Source organism: Aquarana catesbeiana, linkage group LG01 (assembly GCF_042186555.1).
Source record: "Aquarana catesbeiana isolate 2022-GZ linkage group LG01, ASM4218655v1, whole genome shotgun sequence".
NCBI classification, from domain to species: domain Eukaryota; kingdom Metazoa; phylum Chordata; class Amphibia; order Anura; family Ranidae; genus Aquarana; species Aquarana catesbeiana.
In genome coordinates, this window is record NC_133324.1 from 471,700,755 (window position 1) to 471,722,646 (window position 21,892).

The 21,892-nt window shown below is 40.4% G+C and overlaps 1 protein-coding gene across 1 annotated transcript in view; it reads left to right on the forward strand.

Annotated features, from left to right (window-relative positions):
- Positions 1-21,892, forward strand: part of SHB (SH2 domain containing adaptor protein B) — a 327,625-nt gene that overhangs the window by 172,945 nt on the left and 132,788 nt on the right. Inside the window, exon 3 of the mRNA XM_073591234.1 lies at positions 11,567-11,779. Coding sequence (XP_073447335.1) covers positions 11,567-11,779 — 213 coding nt within the window. The remainder of the gene's footprint in view (positions 1-11,566; positions 11,780-21,892) is intronic.

Here is a 21,892-nt window from a genome sequence, read left to right on the forward strand (position 1 = left end):
GCTTTGGTTTACCATAATTATGCCTTTCACAGAGTAAAAAGGGCTCAGTTCTGCTCCTGGTGTTTTTACATTTCTACCTTTTCAAAGCACTTGAAAGTCCAGGTACTTGTTTTTGTTTGTTCAGTAAAAAAAAAAAAGAAATGTGTTTAGCTTGTCACTGTCACCTTTTACTTGGCACGCTGTGTCGAGTACTGATGTCACACATGTCAGGCTCACCTTTGAAGTAAAATGAATGCCGATGATGTCGCTTACCTCCAGGGAATGGCCTAAATATGCAAGTCTTGTCTTCCGCAAAGGCTCTTGCATCGGTAGTCCAATTTTCAAAGGCAGCATTTTATAGATATTAGCTTCATCTTCCCAATTAATTCAATTAATGTCTCCAATGCAGTGATGAGTTTTAACCTAAGCAATCAAGTATATAGGCCATAATGTGCTTCATGTATAAAATTATGTTTAATAGCTACTGCTGCCATCGTGCCCTTTAAAACTCTTATAAATGTCATCAGTCATCCTTGGTGAGAAAACTTGCTTGGAAATGCTGGAATAAAAAATCTATAGAAAGTAGTATCCCCGTGTTCATACCATGTTTGAGAATACTGCACTACTTTTAAGGTGTCCATTCACACCAGCCACCACTGTGTTACAATGCAGAAACTTGTGTGCGTTTCGGTGCAGGTGTCCTGATGTGTAGACCCTGGTGCATCGCACTGTTCACTTTTTTTTTTTTTTTTTTTTACCAAGCTTTGTTTAAATATCACACAGTGACATTTCATAAAGTTCTGTCAGCTGGGGTGCGGTGAGTGCATTGCACTGGAAAAGAATACTGCATTCAGTACTTGAAACAAGGCATTTTGCCTTGTCTGATGGTGGGAACTGTGCTTGAATAGTCGCCCAACGCAGTCACAGCACACTTGGAGTGGACCTACCTTTAAAATAGAACTATAGGCAAAACTACCGTATTTCCTTTAAAGTAGAACTATAGGCAAAACTATTTTTTTTTTCATATTGGATAGAGCAAAGGGAGGGTTATAACCCCTGTCACATTTTTTTTTTTTTTCGCCATCTGTGTCCTATTGCAGGGACTTCCTGTTCCATAGCCAATCCCAGAAGATGCCATTTTTGGGGAAACTCGTTGGGTGGAGACTACATGTGATGTCACCACAGATAGCTGGATGGGTGACACCGCGGCTAGTTTGTTATATGCTTGTTTTTCTTTGCTTGATTGTAAGTGTAACTTTATTTTTTTAATAAAATCAGTTTGGCTGATTTACACTTTGAGGCTTCTCCCTACTTTACACATGTAACCTGATTGTATGGATCCCATCTGATGCTGTGGAGACATGCTTTCTGAGAAATCAACATCTTAAATATTGAGTGCAGGCTGTCTGTGATCTCTGTAATAGAGATCCACTCGTTCAGGTAAGAGGCCATCTGCTTTTACATAGGAGCACCTTTTGCCACATTGGAGCACTTCTTGGAGTTGGTATACGTTGTGGAGCACCCAGCACTTTACTTTATTGTCACTTTTCTATGGACTTTATATTCATTATAACATTGCACTTTTTCACCATAACTTACTGTTTGAACTTTATTAATCTTTTTCACATGCAATATATTTGCACTTGTTACTTTTTTGCTTTGGTTGTTGAAATCATTTATTTTTTGATATAGCAATTCACAGTTGATTCTCCTATATTTAAAGTAACATTTTGTTTTTTTGTTTTATATGTATGTGTATCCTGGATTTGAGTCCTGGATCTAGCACGAAATAATATTTTGGTTTTCTGTACAATAGCCAAACAGGAAGTGAGAGGAAATCCCTGCAAATTAAGGGAATTCCTTGAGGCCCCCCAGGTCACTAGAACTAGTGTCCCCTTGGAAGATTTCCCCTCTATTACTTTTCTGGGGACAACCCAAAATTAGGGATTTTCTTTTACTTCCTCTTTCAATGATAACGGTAAACAGGACAAGCAGAGAGGGTGAATCTCCCTAATGGGGGCACAGAAAGCAAAAAAAACCTGACAGAGGTTCTAATCCATCTCCACTCTATTGACAACTAAAAAAAAAAGTTTTGCCTTTTAGTTATACTTTAAATACTAACTCAATCTTTTGCACCATGTTACCCCCACATTTAGAGCAAATTTACACCCCAAACTGCCCAAACCCCATTTGACAGCATGCACGATTAAAACTTGCAAGAGAAATCTGTGAAAGAATAAACTACAAGTCCTATCTGCCACCTCGGCAGACCTGAAAATTGATCGCCGACTGTAAAAATTAAAAACCAAGGTCACGGCTGCAGCAGCAACCGTGACCTTGTTCTAACACCTTGAATAATAGAATGTTGATAATTGTGCCATGGTAGACAAGGGGATAAACTATTTGCACTGTGCAGTGTCACATGCATATTCTGCTCATGTGACTTTGGTTGCCAATGTTTAGGTGATTGTAAAGTGTTTTTTTTTTTAAATAACAACTATAATATGTTTATTGCACAGAGTATCCCTGAACCTCTTCTGGGATCCCCCGCTGGCGCTCCTGGTGCCTCTCCTTTAGCAAGTGCCCCCATAGGAAGTATGTAAAATGTTTAGGCTTTAGAACCACAAGCAGAACTCCGGCCAAAAATAGCAAGATTACATTAACCCATTAACCACTTCCCACCCACTTTGACTGGGGATATCTGAATGATGCCTGCAGCTACAGGCATTGTTCAGATATCTGCTTTTAGAGCCGGTGATTCCCTGCACTGTAAGAACACTGTATTACAGGCAGCAGGAGGGGACTTCCCCAGCCCCCCCCCCCGCCGCCCTCCAGTGCTCCTCCTGGCTCGCCCGTATGATTGGCGAGAGGGAGAAGGAATCTGTCCATGCCGGAAGTTGACCATAGAGACTCCGGTGGGCCAGATGGCCCCCAGACGTCTCTATGATCTTTTGGGAGGCCAGGCGCAATGTTATGATGTCACGCCCGGCCTCTGCATTTGAAAAAATGCTGCCACCTTGGCTGGGAAGTCAGGATCGTTTTTATTTATTTTTTTTTTTTTTCTTATTTTTTTTTTTTCAGGCTTCCCAGCCTAGAGGTAGATGTGGGAACTAATAGACCCCAGATCTCGCTGTAAAGGGGACCTGTCATGCTTTAATAGGAATAAAAGTGATAAAACAAAAAAGTTGGTGTCAAAATAGAAAAATAAAAGTGAAATAAACAATTAAAAAAAAAAAAAAAATATATCTAAAGTGTCCCCGCGTGCTCGCATGCAGAAACAAACGCATACGTAGGTCACACCCACAGATGTAAACGACGTTCAAACCATGTGAGGTATCGCCGCAAACGGAGCGAGAGCAATAATTCTAGTGCTAGACCTCCTCTGTAACTTAAGTACCAAGGTTTGGCGCCATACCACGAGTGTGTGCGATTTCAAAGCGTGACATGTTAGGTATCTATTTACTCGGCATAACATCATCTTTCACATTATGCAACAAAAATTGGGCTAACTTTGCTGATTTTTTTTTTGTTAATGCATGAAACAGTTAGCTTTTTTTATTTCTTTTAAAAAGGTGTTTGAAAAATTACTGCGCAAATACCGTGCGAGATAAAAAGTTGCAACAACCACCATTTTATTCCCTAGGGTCTCTGCTAAAAAAACATCTATAATGTTTGGGGGTTCTGAGTAATTTTCTAGCAAAAAAAAGATGATTTTTACATGTAGGAGCGAAGTGTCAGAATTGGCCTGGGTAGCAAGTAGTTCAAAATAAAATAATAAAAAAACAGCTTTTGCTACAACTTTCAGCTTTTATCTATCCAGAGATTTCTGCCACTCAGCCCCACCAGGTTTTTAAAAACAAAAAAGGAGTTCTTGCTGTGTTCGAAACCTCGAGGACAAACTTTAACTGTCTGCGATAAGAGTGCATTTACATAAATAGAAATGATTACAAAAATCACTTACTTTTAATGTGCAAAATAGATGGCAATTAAAAAGAATATTTATATAGAACCAATATGTTCAAGTATCTCTACTGCTTGGACTGGATGACAGCTGATCCTACTCCAATCAGATAATGATATCCCAACACAGAATCTGATAACAGAACACTGTTGACTTTAAATGGACAAAGGAAGGTTTTATAATTTTTATGACTATTTAAGTGTTTATGGGAACATGATACAGCAATATTTAGTAAATTCCTCCTATAATAGTGTGGTTATTCAACACATGCCAAACATCAGTAGTATATAACCCTTCAAAGCCAAGTTATTTACAGTATATATGTTAAAACCGGTAATGTATCCGTCTTTGGAATAATTTGGATAGCTTTCAAATGCATTCTGAAGGTAAAAAACATATTCAATGTTAGGACTTGAATGGCCTCTTAGTGACCTCTGAAAGCCTCTGGTCTAAATAGAATTGTTGCCTATTGATATTTTACAACTTCCTTATCACCACTTTAGATGTACCAGAACTGGGCAAACCATCAAGTGGATGTGAATTTTTTTTATGGCTTCCAAATTTACAGACCCATTCAAACGGATGTGTTTTTTTTTTTTGTCTCCGTTGATTTTACAAGCAAGTTACATTTTTTTATTTCCTAGGTTGTTCTAGCTCGCCTTAAAACACAACTTGTGTCATTACATGCAATTTTTGTTAGATGAACTCCAAACTCTCTGGTTAGCTATTACTGCCTGCACATGTTAAAATCTATTCTAATCAAATTTGCTTGTGTTTTGATAGATACTCGCTAATGGGAACAATTTAGCACATTGGCTTGATGGCTAGCTCTTCTGCCTTACAACACCTTAACTTAGGACACTACATGCATGGAGTTTGCATGTTCTCCTCGTACTTGTGTGGGTTTAACCTGGTTTCCTCCCATTCCCCAAAGACCTGCTTAAAGATTAATTGGCTCCCATCTAAATTGGCCCTAGTATGTGTGTGCATAATGAGATGGGGACCTTAGATTGTAAGCTCCTTGACGGCAGGGACTAATGTGAGTGTACAATATGTAAAGTGCTGCATTAATTGTCAACACTATATAAATACCTAAATAAATGTAACAGCCATTAAATATTTTAAAATCTAGTGTGAAAGAACATAACTGTCTAAATCCGTGCATTAGAGGGCATTCTTCCAAAGGACACCAGTAGGAGAGCTGCATATGCCTGATTAGCTAGACTCCAAAGAAGAAGTGTTATTACACCCGACAGCCATTGTCAGGAATGTTTTAGAAGCTGCAGCCTTGTCATCTTGAAAAGTAATGTATTTAACTACAAAAGGCCCCTCCAGTCAATGGACATAGGCATATCTATTAATGCAGCCCCAAACTGTAAAATAAAACAATGCAATTAATTATAAAGGAAGGCTGTCAGAAACTTATGAGGCAAATGAAGTTGTTTAGAAGTGGAGAAATCCTTCCTACAGGAATCCAGAACCTGTGGCCAGGCTATGGCCATTTAAATTCTATATTCTGAAGCACCAGTAAGTGAGCTTTAACCTTTTTGATAGAGCCTTTTTTTCAATTTTTTTGCAAACCCTAAAATGCACATCGTAGGCCTTAAAATTTGTTAGACTCATTATGTCTCCCCTGCCACCCACTGAAGCAGATTGTGCTACATTTGCTTCTTCATTGGCCACAACATAATCCTCATTGTTTATGGGTTTTTACTAGCAAGGGGGGGAGATCAGCAAAAAGACATTCACTGGTATCCCTTACTGTCTATGTGCATGTATAGCCCACACAAGTTTCTCTGGTTTTGGATATCGGGATGGGGGGATTTGGTGAGTTTTCTCTGTCTCATTGGATAAGTCTCTGAGATGCAATGGGAAGCAAGGGCACATATCTCAACAAAGGGGAAATCCTATGGTAGACAAGTATTACAGAAACCGGTGTCCCTATTGTAAGATTTATCCTCCAATCTTGTTCTAGTGACAGCTGTAAAAATATGGATTCCATGACTTTCTGACTCAATGGCAATGGTCACTAGGACAAACAGGGAGGATGAAGTTCTAACCCTTCTTTATCCCAAACAAACAAAAAAAAAGATTTGGTTATACATAAACTTTTAAAACAATCCCTCTGTGACTTATATAACTGCAGGCACTGTGGTGCAATTCCTTTTTGAAATTTGTAAGAGGTGCACTGAAATTGCTTAAAGCGGAGTTCCACCCAAAAATGGAACTTACGCTTTTAGTGCAGGTGACCCCCTGGGATGCCACATTTGGCATATCATTTTTTTGGGGGGGTGAACGGATACTCTCTATTTAGAGGCACCCAGCTCCAACTTCCTCCCGGGGCTCCGTGGCACCGGAAGGAAGATCACCTCTCCCGCCTCCCTCCCTGCAATCTTCTGGGACATGTCACAGGTCCCAGAAGATTGCCCGGCCATTCACAGCACGGCTCGTGCATGGGTAGTGTGTTCCTGGCTGTGGAGCCACAGCCGGGCGCCAACAGTGAAATTGCTGGTGCCTCGTAGAGGAGAAATCTTCGTATGCCTGCATCGCTGGACCGTGGGACAGGTGAGTGTCCGATTTATTAAAAGTTTAATTTTTTTTTTTCATCAGAACTCTGCTTTAAAGTGGAACTTTCACCTGGAAAAAAAAAATTGGCAAATGGGCAGGGTTTTTAATGCAGAAGAGGCATACTATGTCTTTTCTCCATTAAAGTTATTTACCTGCCCGTGTGCCGTGTACACTGAGCTGTGCTTGCATGGGCTGAAGTAACATCATCTCGGCTTGGCCAATGAAAATGGCCAAAGATCGGGACTCGGAAACGGACCAGCCATCCACCTGCTTAGAAGGACTCAGCAGACAGTTTCCCCACTGAGCAGATGGACTCTGTCCCGAGGGCCTTAAAGCTGTTGTATGCCCCCCCAAAAAAACCTGTAAGGCAGAGGCATAATGAGCTAGTGTGCACCTCATACTAGCTCATTATGAAATGCTTACCTCAGAACAAAGCTCCCACAGGGCAGCCCAGTCACTGCTGAGGGAGCTGAGACGTTCCCTCTGCGTTTCTTCCGGGTTTGCAGCTCCAGCGCTGTGAGTGGCTGGAGCCATGATGACGTTACTCCCGCACATGCGCCCAGGAGCCCTCCGTTCCGGCAAGTTCCGGTACGATACACCGAACCTTCGCTGGACCTTCACTGCGCATTGCAAGCAAGGTGCATTTCTCCTAAACCGTACAGGTTTAGGAGATATTCATTTTACCTACAGTTAAGCCTTATTTTAGCCCTACCTGTAGGTAAAAATGACCAAGTGTACGATACAACCGCTTTAATGGCAGGTGTTAAGCAAGACATCTGGAAGACTGCTGCTATCCCTGTAGTAGCTTGTGCTACTACAGTCATTTATTATTTCCACAGAGGCTTATCTGTTATCACATATGCATGCTTACATTATGCCAGGCTTGCCCAATGTAAGTATGCAAAATATATTATTCAAGTTTAAGCAATCAGTTGTTTCCCATAAATTCTTATTTGTAGGTGCAGCTGGAGGGGGTGGTAGAGGTGTGTCTTCCTACACAATTCGTTTTAGAAGGTGTCCATTTGTCTCCTATAAGAAAGTTGTGTGGTTTGGTTCCTGTATATTTAGATCTGACAGACCATTTTTCAAAATGACTTTTTTTTGGACAGCCAATTCCAAGCTAGGAAACTAGTCTGTAACGTAACTTTTTTTCTGCTACATCATACATTTCAGAACATAAAGCTGGTTCAACATACTAAAAAGCCATTCACGTAGCACACTTTTTTATGTGGCAAGCTTTTAAATATATAAAAGCGTGTTAATGCGGTGGCTTAGTGGTAGGATCTGTTACCAGAAATCAGTGAATGTAGACCAGAATTTGGCCGGACTGTTATTTAATTGTCCTTATCTCTTTAGCATTGGAGTAGAGCCAGGGATTTGTATAAGCTTTATTGAGCCTTGTCGGTCAGTAAAAACAATCCTTCAAGGAAATAAAGCCTGCGCAGGGGGCAAAGAGCGCATGTTAGAAACGGGGCTTTTGCAAATGAAGTAAAAAAAAAAAAAGAAAGAAAAAAAAAAAGGCATTGAATAGAATAAACACAAGGTCTGACATATTTCTGTGCTATGCTCTACTTATTACATGAAAATTCAGGGGGCTTCTAAGATTAAATCTGTGTGAGCACCATGGCTTTTCTTCGCATTCTTTCTGAAGAGGCAAGGTGTTAATTTAAGACTTTTTTCGGTTAATGGTTGCCAAGATACATTAAAGAGCACAGCAGGGGCTCTGGGAGCCCCATCTTGCATCCATAAGCTGCGGGCGCACAGCAATCTTTCATTGACCCTCTAAATGCTCTCGGAAAACCTCCAGTTGTCTTTTGTTGAACGTAGTGTTGATAAAGGTTTTTTTTTTTTTTTTTTTTTTTTTTTTTTTAATGCATGTCGTGAAAGGAGCAGAGACGTTTAATCCGTATAGACAGCCTTCAGCATAAAGTGATTTAAGCTCTTTTAAAACTCTTATTGTCTTGTCCAAAAAGGTTGTTTTAAAGTGCAGCAGCGATTTAAGATGCAGAGAGTGCTTCACTACAAAGATTTTCCGCCTTCCAACTATTTATATAAAAGGATTGCCATTAGTCAATTGATCTTGGGCATCTTATTTTTCAATTGTGCTTCATGCATATTACTGTGTTTTTTTATGTGACATCCTCTGTACGCTTTATGCCTTATTGTGGATTCATGACATTAGTCAATATGTTGTCATTAAACGAATTTATTTTAATCCTTTGAGTTTTTCAATGGATCCAATAAATGTTGATCTGATTCTCAAAACAAAAATGATGCATTATGAATGAGATGCATTAGTTTTATTTCCTCCATAGTAAAATGAGCATTGTTTTGGTGACTTTACAGATTAGCATTATTTAGAGCAGAACTTCACCCATTTTGACAAGTTTCCCCTACTCCAACCCTCCTCCTCTCCTCTACACAAATATGGAAGTTTTTTGGGGGATTTTTACCTTTTTTCTCAGCAAACCGTTTGGCCCTGCCCTCAATGCACATCATTCGCCTAATGGCATACACAGTGCTTGCTGGGCCTCCTGGAATATGCACGTCACATATCCCAGAAGGCCTTCAGTGTCTTTTTCAGTATTTTGAAAGCGGGTGGGCCTTGCGCCACGTCATCGCAAGGCCCTGCCAGAAGAGTTGGCTGGCATCACAATGATGTCACAAGCAAGATGGCGATGTGGAATCCAATGGTATCTGTTGACAGAAGGATGTCAGCGGGACAATGCTGGATCTGGTGGCTGGATGAGTGTCCAGAAAAAAGTCCAACACCACCAGGTAAGCGGTGGTGTTATATTTAAACCTTAGAATGCCCCCGTAGACCCCTTAATTAATATAAATTAGAAGCCAACCCTATGCATGCTTACCTCCCACGTTTTTTAGGCTGGGTTCACACTATCTTTGCATGCGGCTCACAGCAGGTGTCCGATTTGTCCCCGTTCACCGTTTCGGGTCCGATTTCAGCCCGAATTTTTGGCTGAATTCGGACCTGAAATGGACTAAAAGACTCACAGGGCTCCTGTGCAAATTTGCAGCAGAGATATGTGAACTGGCTCCATAGAGAGCAGGTCAAAATCTCCTGCTATTGCGAATTGGATGCAGGGAACTCAGCCTTACATCCCAAGAGCAGAAATCTCCTTGCCAGCCATACACTTGCAGTAACTCCCTATTGGCTTAATGCATAACTTCACTCTTTCAATCAACATTATCTATTTCAATCCTTATGCTGCTAGCATTAGTAAATAGATATGAAAGTGTATTATATTTACGTTTTTTTTTTTTTTTTTTTTTTTAATGTCTTCAGTTGCTTTCTGGTTTCTAGGCCAAGCAAATGATGTCATTCATACCAGGAGTCTTCAGGAGGGGAGGAGGGGTTTTCACAGCTAAGCGCACCCTCCTGTCTGCACGCTGATAAAATGATACCTGCTTAGCTACAGGAACCATGAAATCTTGGCTTCAAGAGCTGTTTGTTCAGTGCTTTGTAAATTCTGATCATGCTAGTGTTTACTAGCAACGATCAAACATTCTGGTATGTTTAGGGCCTTTATAAAAAAAACTCAACAGAACCCTGCAAGGTCCTTATTACTTACTAAATTGGTAGGAAGCCCACCACAAAAATACAATACTACCAAAAACTCTACAAAAACTCCACACCAAATGGATATGGGCTCAACCCCTCCTGTATTTGTCTTAATCACTAACTCTTTGTATTTGAGGAATGTTTAGGGCAGGGATCCTCAAATGTTTAGGGCAGGGATCCTCCAGCTACACTGCACATCCAATGAGGCATTGTAAAACTCTGACATTCACAGACATGACTAGGCATGATGGGAATTGTAGTTCCTGAACAACTGGAGGGCCATAGTTTGAAGACCCCTGGTTTAGGGCCTTACCGAAATGGAGGACAATCCTTTAGTTAGTTTGCAATAATATTAAACCATGTAATATTTGTGTTGTGAGAATTAGAGGTGATCATTTGCATCCTCTTCCCTTCTTTATGAACTCGTACCAACTAAAATATAAGAAAAAAATGAATATTTTACAAATTGTACCTGGCTTTGCATGAATACAAATAAAAACATAGCATATGAAATCACACATCACTCCCCACAAAGCTAAAAAAAACAAACTTTATTGTTGCAGCATGAGCACCGACACATTACCCAGCTCCTCTACTGAGCCATATCATCCCTAATGAAGCTTAATTGTAGAGTTTTTTTTACGCCTATACAAATAATAAGAGTGTTAGCTTGGTGGCAGTACTTGCTTTTATATTACAAGTCATTAAAATGTAAATGGGAATAGTTTGCTATATAGAATGTCTATACATGTTTAAACATTGAAGCAACAAGCACTTAACGCATTTATTTTTCATTAGACACAAGATTCTTCATTCTAAAACTTCACTATGTGCCTTGTTCACTGCAGTACAGCTAATTGGGAATGACTGTAATGGTGTTAGTTCCACATTCTTTTTCCAGCGAGAATAATACTAATAACTGTTCTATGTGCTGTACATATAGTGTTCATATCTATTCATGTCAAAGCTATGTTCTGCAAGTAAAAGCAAAGTGTATTGTGTTGACACTTTTCCTTTTTGTTTTTTTTTTTATGAATTGTGCTGATGTTTTTGTCTTTAATTTTAGATGGGGTTCACATGTTCAGTGAACTATTTAGAAGTGGTTGATTGACCTAATTTAGAGAAAACTTAAGGGCTGAATATTGGGTGGTATTGGCTAGTCTTGCCGATTTGGCATCCAATCAGCACTCTTAGCCAATGGCTGAGAGCGTTGACTGGTGTGTTCTGGCGGGGGGGCCGTCCCCCTGTCACAACACAACAATAGGTCAGCAGGGGAGATCGTTGTACTAACATCTCATGGTTAGTACAGCTGCCTTCAAAAAATTAGACTGTCCCTGCATTTCTGTAGAGATTTCATTGATAGAAATAATGATTAAATATGTATTGTTATGCATACTGATCAAGTTAAATTTTTCTTAAGAAAATGATTATGATGGCTTATATGTTTTTTTTTAACTTGTTATTTGTTCTTTATTTAGATATTCAAAAACAGGAGAGTCAGAAGTTGCCCCAGAAAAACATCCAGCTTTATGACACGCCATATGAGCCAGAGTGCAATGGAGTAGAGTCAGATTCTGAAAGCCTTGTTGGTCTGAGAATGCGAGAGAGTAAATTACCACAGGATGATGACCGGCCTGCTGATGAGTACGACCAGCCATGGGAATGGAACAAAGCTTTACCAGCATTGGCAGGTATTTGGATTTCTAACTTAAAATAACAATCAAATTAAACTGCCATGTTTTTTTCTGTTAAAGGACAACTCTGCTTTTACACTAAAACCCTTTAACCCACCCCTAATTGTCTGCCTTGCACTAAAGCTTGCCATACACTAATAGATTTCTGTCGTTCATCCTGTAGACTGAACCAAATGAATCAGATTCTTAACTGTGTGGATGAATGAATCTCCTCTAGTTTATTCTGACACCTGACATCGGTGAGTCAGGGAACCGATCCGCCAGCCCCTGATGTTGACCGTAGAGATTTCTGGTGGACCAGATGGTCCCCAGAGGACGGGCACGAAGTTATGACATCACGCCCGGCCTCTGCATTCGAAAAAACAACGCCGCCTCGGCTGGGAAGCTGAGATCGTTTTTCTTTTTCTTTTTTTCTTTTTTTTTTCAGGCTTCCCAGCCTAGTCTTATTGACCCCAGATCTCACTGTAAAGAGGACCTATCATGCTTTTTCCTATTACAAGGGATGTTTACATTCCTTGTAATAGGAATAAAAGTGAAAAAAAAAATGTAAAAAAAAAAAAAAGCGTCAAACTAGAAAAATAAAAGTAACATTAATAATAAAAAAAGAAAAAAATTGAAAGTGCCCCTGTCCCCATGGGCTCGCACACAGAAGTGAACGCGTACGTAAGTCGCGTCCACATATGTAAACGGTGTTCAAATTACACATGTGAGGTATCGCCGCGAACGTTGGAGAGCAATAATTCTGTCCCTAGACCTCCTCTGTAACTCAAAACATGTAACCAGTAAAACATTTTAAAGCGTCGCCTATGGGGATTTTTAAGTACCGAAGTTTGGCACCATTCCATGAGCAATTCCATGTGCAATTTTGAAGTGTGACATGTTGGGTATATGCTTATTCGGCGTAACATCATCTTTCTTTCACATTAGGCAAATAAATTGGGCTAACTTTACTGTTTTTTTTTTTTTTTTTTTTTTTTTTTTTAAATGCATTTGAAAAATTGCTGCGCAAATGCCATGCGAAATCAAAAGTTGCAAAAACCGCCATTGTATTCTCTAGGGTCTAAAAAAACATATATAATGTTTGGGGGTTCTCTGTAATTTTCTAGCAAAAAAATTATGATTTTTACATGTAGGAGAGAAATGTCAGAATTGGCCTGGGTGGCAAGTGGTTAAACACAGTTAGGGACACTCCCCTTAGTCTTGTCATACAGGGGCTAGGGGACAAGGAAGAACCAATGAAAACTCGACACTTGTACACCCCCCCACACCCCCCGTACACCCCCCCGCCCCACTGGGATGTGTCTCCACACTTTTTGTGTATGTGCCATGACCTAGCCGTTAAACACAATAACAAGAGGGGGAGGATGGGGGAGAAGGGATGCAACTTATATAGAGACGTCATTACATTATTTGAACACCACTTTGATCTGTGGTTAGGAGGCCAGCCCACAGCCACCTCCTAAACACACAGTGGCTTTCGTCACAGTGCATAGCTGCCAACCGTCCCGGGAACTGTCACAGGATTTGGACCCTTGTCCCGGCCTGTCCGTGTCCTGGGAAAAATCAGGGGAAATCGGCTTTGTCACGGTGTTCTTTAGGTAACCCACCATTGGCCACAGCTTTCGGCTGTGAAAACAGGTAGCAAAGGGAATGGCTGTGGGATCTTCCTCCGGCTAGCAGATCTCCCCTCTGTGTACAGTAGAGAGGGGAGGGGCCTCCGACCCAAACAGCTAATTGGCTTCTCTCTTCAGTCTACAAGCAGAGCAATTCACTTATACACTGAAGCCGATTAGTTGCCCAGGATTCCCCTTCCCTTCTGCACTGTACACAGGGAAGAGACCTGCTATCCGGAGGGGGACCCCGCGGGCACCACAGAGCTGCCCCCCCGCCTCAATTCTTAGTGAACTGACAGCCAGAGGTGCAGGGGGAGATGCTGCAGGCACCACAGTTGCAAGTGAGTGGCCATGGGGTGATCAGCTGGACGTTCTATGTGTTGGGGGTTGGAGGTGCACTGCAAGTCCTGTAGCATGTCAGCACATTCTCTGACCGTCACCTGTAGCACGTTCGCACCCTCTCTGACTGTCTCCTGTAGCATGTCCGCACCCTCTCTGACCGTCTCTTGTATCATGTCCTTACAGTCTCTGACCATCTCTTGTATCTGTTTGATGAAATCTGCTTGGGGGGATGTTTGAAATAGCTTTATCTGCTCATTGTTAAACTTTCTAGAATACACATTGCTATTATAGTGTAGGATCTGGGCCTGCTGTCCCTTCATCCCTCTTTCTTTCCTTCCTTCTCTCTCCTTTCTTTCTTTCTCTTTTTCTCTTTCTCTCTTTCTTTCTCTTTTTTTCTTTCTCTTTTTTTTTCTTTCTTTTTCTTTCTCTCTCTCTCTCTCTCGCGCTCTCTCTCTCTCGCGCTCTCTCTCTCTCGCGCTCTCTCTCTCTCGCGCTCTCTCTTTCTCGCTCTCTCTTTCACATTCTCTTTTTCTCTCTCTCGCGCTCTTTCACTTCTCGCTCTCTCATTCTCTTTCTCTTTTTCTCTTTCTCTTTTTTCTCTTTCCCTCTTTTTCGCTCTCTCTCTCTCTCTCTCTCTCTCTCTCTCTCTCTCTTTCTCTCTTTCTCTCTTTCTCTCTTTCCCTCTTTCCCTCTTTCCCTCTTTCTCTCTATCTCTCTTTCTCTCTTTATCTTCCTTCTCTTCCTTCTCCCTCCATCCCTCTTTCATCTCAGACTCTAACGACACACCCTTTAAGCCACGCTCTTTTATCACAGCGACACACTACGTTTTTCATCTCTGCTAAACCACGCCTACAAATGAATGCCCCACCCCTAATTAAAATAAGACCCCGCCTGCAACCACTGGCATTAAAAACACATGCACCTCCAGATTCATTTGAAGTGGATATTTAGTGAAAGTCACATTCACTGCTTTATAATTATACCTCTTTTAATCTAAACATACATTTTATGTTGCCTTTGATTATTTCAAGCTACTACATTTGACTGAAGTTTTTTTTTTTTTTTTGGTCTACAGAGATTTACCTTGACAAAGAACACATAGTGATTATTGAAAAAAATCTGAAAGGCTGGTTGTACCTAACTAGATTGGGTACAATCAGCCTGCCCATACATGGTTCCAGTCTCAGGCCGGGTACAATCAGCCTGCCCATACATGGTTCCAGTCTCAGGCCGGCCCTTGCTGATCCGGCCGAGATTGGAACCATCTATGGCCGGCTTAATATCAGCAGTAACTGTACAATACATTTCGATTTAGAATGATTATCAAACATGTTGGTAACGTCAAACACGCTGTTATAATTCGTATATATCTGCAGAGTGACAGCACTTTGAGAAAAACTATTGCTACTATTTAGAGTGTCCCAGTGCACAATAATTATAACTAAATGAACATTTGTAACAGCACATATCATAATTAAAGTGCCAATGTGCTATTGTGCATAAATCAGTGTTGCTGATAAATATTATATTCAAGTCCCAAAAAATTAACACAATTCATAAATTCTAAAAGTAGAACGTGCTAACGTGCTTTTAATATCAAATATCATAAATGGAAAGGGCTTGCATGCCACTCCGTACAATATTATCACTTCAAAAAAATTTTATTTTCAACATTCTTTCAAATAATTATCTTGATAACCGTAATACAATCCAGAAATATATCTTTAGTGTGTTTGTATTCTTCTTAGAACATTTCCACAACACCTTAGTGAAATATCTACCACCACTTATGTCCAAAACAAACTCACCAAATTTTATGCTGGTAAGGTTATAAACCAGCTAAATGCGCATTCCCTTTAGGAAGCAGTCATCTGCAGGAATCCTTGATATGCGATCATCTGCCAATGCCACGTGTTTAACAGGTCCTCATATGGTAAATATCCCAATATAGGAGAGAAAAACTTTGCGTAGCATAAAACCTTTAAAAATTGCTTCAAATGTATTTAAAACGTTGCACTCGTGTGAAAATGTCTCTGACACAAGGAAACAAACATGAACACGGGAAGACCTCAAGTGACGAAACGCGTAGGTAAGGCATTGAAGATGTCGTCATCACGTCATGCTGGGTCTTTGCTCACGGCTATGGTGATGTCGGAGCAAATCGAGCCTTAATTTCATGTTTGTTTCCTTGTGTCAGTAGAGACACTTTTACATGTGAGTGTAATGTTTTAAATACATTTGAAGCCATTTTCAAAGGTTTTATGCTATGCATAGTTTTTCTCTCCTATATTGGGATATTTACCTTCTGAGGAACTGTTAAACCTGTGGCATTGGCAGATGATCCCATATCAAGGTTTCCTGCAGATTGCTTCGTAAGGCGAATGCTCATTTGGCTGGTTTATTACTGTACCAGGATAAAATTTGCTGACTTTGTTTTGGACACTAAGGTGTGGTGGAAGTGTTTTAAGAAGAGTACGAGCACACTGAAGATATATTTTTGGATTGTATTATGGATATCAAGGTATTTATTTGGGACTTTGAATATAAAATTTTCTTCGAGTGATAATATTGTATGGGGTAGCACCCAAGCCCTTTACGTTTATGCATTTTTTTTTTGTTTTTTGGGACTCGAGTATTAATTGAAAGAGTAACAATTATTATTGCACAGAAGCACGTTAGCACTTTCTACTTTTAGAATTTATGTATTGTGTACTTTTTTTGGGACTTGAATATTAACTTTATGAGCAACACTGATTTATGCACAATAGCACGTTGGCACGTTAATTGTTTGATATGTGATGTTACAAATGTTTATGTAAAATAATTGTGCATGAGATCACTTTAAAGGGGTTGTAAAACTTCATGTTTTTTTACCTTAATGCATCCTATGCATTAAGGTAAAGAAACACCCGGCAACGATCGGCCCCCCAGCTCCCCGTTTTACTTACCTGAGCCCTGGAACTTGACCCGGCGGGGACGCGCTGTCTCTCTGCTCGGGGTTCTTGGCTCTTGAATGGATAGATTGATAGCAGTGCAGCCATTGGCTCCCGCTGCTGTCAATCAAATCCAATGACGCAGGGGGCGGGGCTGAGTCATACATTTGGCGGTTATGGACACCGAATGCTGGACTCTGGAGCGCGCCCGCAAGGTGACCCCCTCGGGAGAGAGCTTCTCCTAGGGGGTTTTCTGATGTGGTGGAGGAGCCGCGAGAGCTGTCGGGGGGACCCCAGAAGACGGGGATCGGGGCCACTCTGTGCAAAACGAGCTGCACAGTGGAGATCAGTATGATATGTTTGTTATTTAAAAAAAAAAAAACAAATACCTCAATAGGACAGCAGCAGTGTAATATCTTTATATAATACTTTGGCGTTGTTCTAGGTTCTACTCCCCTGAATTACAGTGTTATAATTGGTCACAGATTATGTAGAAGAATACACATACAGTATATACAGTGCCTTGAAAAAGTAATCATACCCCTTGAAATTTTCCACATTTTGTCATGTTACAACCAAAAGCGTAAATATATTTTATTGGGATTTTCTGTGATAGACCAACACAGTGGCATATAATTCTGAAGTGGAAGGAAAATGATAAATGGTTTTCAACATTCTTTACAAATTAAATATCTGAAAAGTGTGGCGTGCATTTGTATTCAGCCCCCTTTACTCTGATGCCCCTAACTAAAATCTAGTGGAAACAATTGCCTTCAGAAGTCACCTAATTAGCAAAGAGAGTCCACCTGTGTGTAATTTAATCTCAGTATACTGTAAATACAGCTGTTCTGTGAAGCCCTGAGAGGTTTGTTAGAGAACCTTAGTGAATAAACAGCATAATGAAGGCCAAGGAACACACCAGACAGGTCAGGGGGATAAAGTTGTGGAGAAGTTTAAAGCAGGGTTAGGTTATAAAAAAATATCCCAAGCTTTGAACATTTCCCAAAGCACTGTTCAATCTATCCTCTAAAAATGGAAAGAGTATGGCACAACTGCAAACCTACCAAGACATGGCCATCCACCTAAACTGACAGGCCGGGCAAGGAGAGCATTAATCAGAGAAGCAGCCAAGAGGCCCATGGTAACTCTGAAGGATGTGCAGAGATCCACAGGTCAGGTGGGAGAATCTGTCCACAGTACAACTATTAGCCATGCCATGTACTCCACAAATCTGGACTGGAAGAGTGGCATGAAGAAAGCCAATGTTGAAAGAAAGCGATAAGAAGTCCTGTTTGCAGTTTGCGAGAAGTCGTGTGGTATAGAAGAAGGTGCTCTGGTTAGATGAGACCAAAATTGAACTTTTTGGCCTAAAAGCAAAACGCTAAGTGTGACAGAAAACTAACACTGCACATTACCTTGAACACACCATCCCCACCGTGAAACATGGTGATGCCAGCATCATGTTGTGGAGATGCTTTTCTTCAGCAGGGACAGAGAAGCTGGTCAGAGTTGATGGGAAGATGGAGCCAAATACAGGGCAATCTTAGAAGCAAACCTGTTAGAGTCTGCAAAAGACTGGAGACTGAGGTAGAGGTTCACCTTCCAGCAGGCCAACTACCCTAAACATACAGCCAAAGCTACAATGGAATGGTTTAGATCAAAGCATATTCATGTGTTAAAATGGCCCAATCAAAATACAGACCTAAATCCAATTGAGAATCTGTGGCATTGCTGTTCACAGACGCTCTCCATCCAATCTGTCAGAGTTTGAACTACTTTGCAAAGAAGAATGGGCAAAAATGTCACTCTCTAGATGTGCAAAGCTGGTAGAAACATCCCCAAAAATACTTGCAGCTGTAATTGCAGTAAAAGGTGGTTCTACAAAGTATTGACTGAGGGGGGCTGAATACAAATAAATGCCACACTTTTCACATATTTATTTGTAAAAAAAATTGAAAACCATTTATCATTTTCCTTCCACCTTACAATTATGTGCCACTTTGTGTTGGTCTATCACATAAAATCCCAATAAAATACGTTTATGTTTTTGGTTGTAACATGACAAAATGTGGAAAATTTCAAGGGAATGAATACTTTTTTCAAGGCACTGTATATTGTACGTGTGTGTATATATAATGTTCCATAAGTATTCATAAGTATTTTTTATAGCCATAGGTATCTAACACTCAGTAGACCAGGCAATGGACTTTATGCTGTATTTCTGGATAAACAAATACTCTGTTAGACCCCTTTCACACTGGGGCGGTTTGCAGGCGTTATTGCGCTAAAAATAGCACCTGCAAACCGCCCCTAAACAGCCTCCGCTGTTTGTTCAGTGTGAAAGCCTGAGGGCTTTCACACTGAAGCGGTGCGCTGGCAGGAGAAGAAAAAATCTCCTGTCAGCCGCTTCTTTGGAGCGGTGAAGGAGCGGTGTATTCACCGCTCCTGCCCATTGAAATCAATGGGACAGCGCGGCTATACCGCGGTAATACCGCGGCTATAGCCGCGCTATACGAGGGGTTTTAACCCTTTTTCGGCCGCCAGCGGGGGGGTTAAAACCGCACCGCTAGCGGCCGAATACCGCGGTAAAACAGCGCTAAATATAGCGCTGTTTTACCGCCGACGCCCCCTACCGCACCAGTGTGAAAGGGGCCTTAGCCTTGTGTTGAATTTTCCTGAGACGAGGAGCTATAATTCTATTATTCTCAATTTTAGGCTGTAGCTATGCTATGATCATACTAAAATGTAACAGATGTATGTTTGGTGTACATTTTAATGCAGTTTTGTATATTTCTGATTTAAATTTTGACTAAAAAAGAAGACGTATATGCATATGCAATTTCTTTATCCCCAATTTATCATGATGTTAAAGATATTTTTTTCGCATATCATTTTTTTTTTTCACCTTTTGACAACACATGGTGAAAATGAGTGTAGACATTTTTCACAGCGGCTTTTAAATATACAAAAACCGTCGGAATTAATATTTCTTAAAGTCATGAAATACTAGTGAACTTTCCCAGACATGTCGCGCTGTTTTTTTTATTTCTTTAGTTGTGGCTTTTTGATGAGGCCTTTGGGTCTGATTTTAGCCAAGGTGTCTGTACGTGTCACACGGTGAGCATTTCCCAACCACACAAGAGCGTTAGATTATGTTTAATTAGTTTAGCAGACCACCCAGGATCCAGTCAATGGGGGCCTCACACTTCAGCCCGCTCAGCATCTGTTTTTCTAATCATGCTTATTTTTGCAGAAAAAAATGACACTTGCAACCCTGTCATCTGCATGATTAGATGATTTCTGAAACAGATGTCCCCCTTACTGACATCATCAATTGATTATTGTCAGCTTCATTTGCTTCAATGAAGCATAAGTCTTTTATTTGCAGAGTCCTTACTGTATAGTCTTTATACACTTAAAGCGTCATTAAACCCAAACATTTTTTAAGCATGTTTTTCTTTAGCCATACATTCTTTACCTTTTCGCTAAAGCCATAAATTATTCAAATTGTATAAATTAGTAAATATCTGGTTGATCCAGACCTTTTGTTTCACTTCCTTATTTTCTGTGACAATGCAATAGCAGCCAGTCTTCTGGCTGTTGCGTTGCCACCTCCACAAGTGTATACCAAGGAAACATTCACTCCCAAAAATTTTTTTTCAAAGCTGCCCCATATTCTCATCACCTATAGGGAGTTTCCAGAACTTTGAGTTCCTCTCTCCTCTTTTTTGGCCATGTGATTACCTTGTCATCTTGAGGAGCAGCTCGAGCAGGGTGGAATCACATGATGGCAACAGTGCCAATAAGTTTTGTGTAGACAGAAAAACCCTTCAGACTCTGAGATGACGTAAACTAGATGAGTCATTGGATTATTGGTTGTGTCCTCCTCCAGATCTTTCAGTGTGGCAGGGAGCAAGCATGGAAAGTCACATGACCACAAAACATGGGATCCACAAAGATATGTATTTTGGGACAAGTTTTTGCTTGGTAACAACTAGCATTATTGACGATATAGGAAATTAGGATGATAGATATAAAGTAGTTAATGCGAGTTAAATATCACTTTAAATATTAAGCTTTCAGTAAACCGATGCTCTGTTCTTAAGCATATATGACTGGTACAAATGTAACTTGTGGTGAATTGCTCATTGTAAAAAAAATGATGTCATCTCTAAAAACTGTGATAGAGGTTTTTAAACATGTCAGAGGTCAGGCTACATTTTTTAGTAACGTGGCACTTGTTCAAACCTTGTAAAGTCATGATTTGATGTATTGTTTTGAAGGATGAGGGAAATGAAAAATTATCCATTTCAAAGTTAAGTTTGTGTGTGGAGTAACATCCAGCATTTACAGTAAGCTGTTAAAAGAAATTTAAGTCATGGCACATGTAGTACTTCAGAAACTTAGGCTTTCCTTTTAATATGATCTAATGTTATAAAAAGAAACTTGGAATTAATTAAAGTATCATGAGACCTTCAGTTGTCGGTCCCTGCTTACCTTTTGATTGTTTTAATCTGAGCGTTACAGTTTTTTTTATATTATTTTGCTCTCAAACTTTTTTACCCTTATGAAACTGCGAACGTCGTATATCTAGAAATGAAAACAACACTGCAGTTTACAGAGGAGGCTGTCAGTCTCACAACTGCTGGACGGAGCAGCGCTGCGGCATACAGAGGGGGCTGCCTTTGTCGACTTTCATATAAGACTGTAGTCCCGGGATTGTGCATGTAAGGGGGTGGCTCCAGGTAGATCCTGCAAGGTAGTGGCTCCACCCTATAGCTGCAATTGTTGTGTGGAGGATCTTCTAGTTAATTTTAAGAAAGGAGAGCATTGAAAAAAAAAAACTAAACAGCAAATGATTAAAGTGAAGAGTACTTCTATATATTTATTAATAGTAGATATGTTTAATAATGCTTTAACCTTACAAAATGTTCTAGACTGCTTAGGGGATGTAAAACTTTGACATGTTTTTGGCTAAATCCGGTTGCAATCATATATCAATACCATCAGCAGACATTTAATTACCGTATTTATCGGCGTATAACACGCATCTTAATTTTAAGAGAGAAGTTAAATTTTAAATAAAGAATTTTGAAGCAAAATAAGAGTCCATGCCCATCAATGCAGGCTTATCAGTGCCCATCTGTAGCCTCGCCATTCCCCATCATTGCAGCCTGATCAGTGCCCATCTGCAGCCCCGCCATTCCCCATCATTGCAGCCT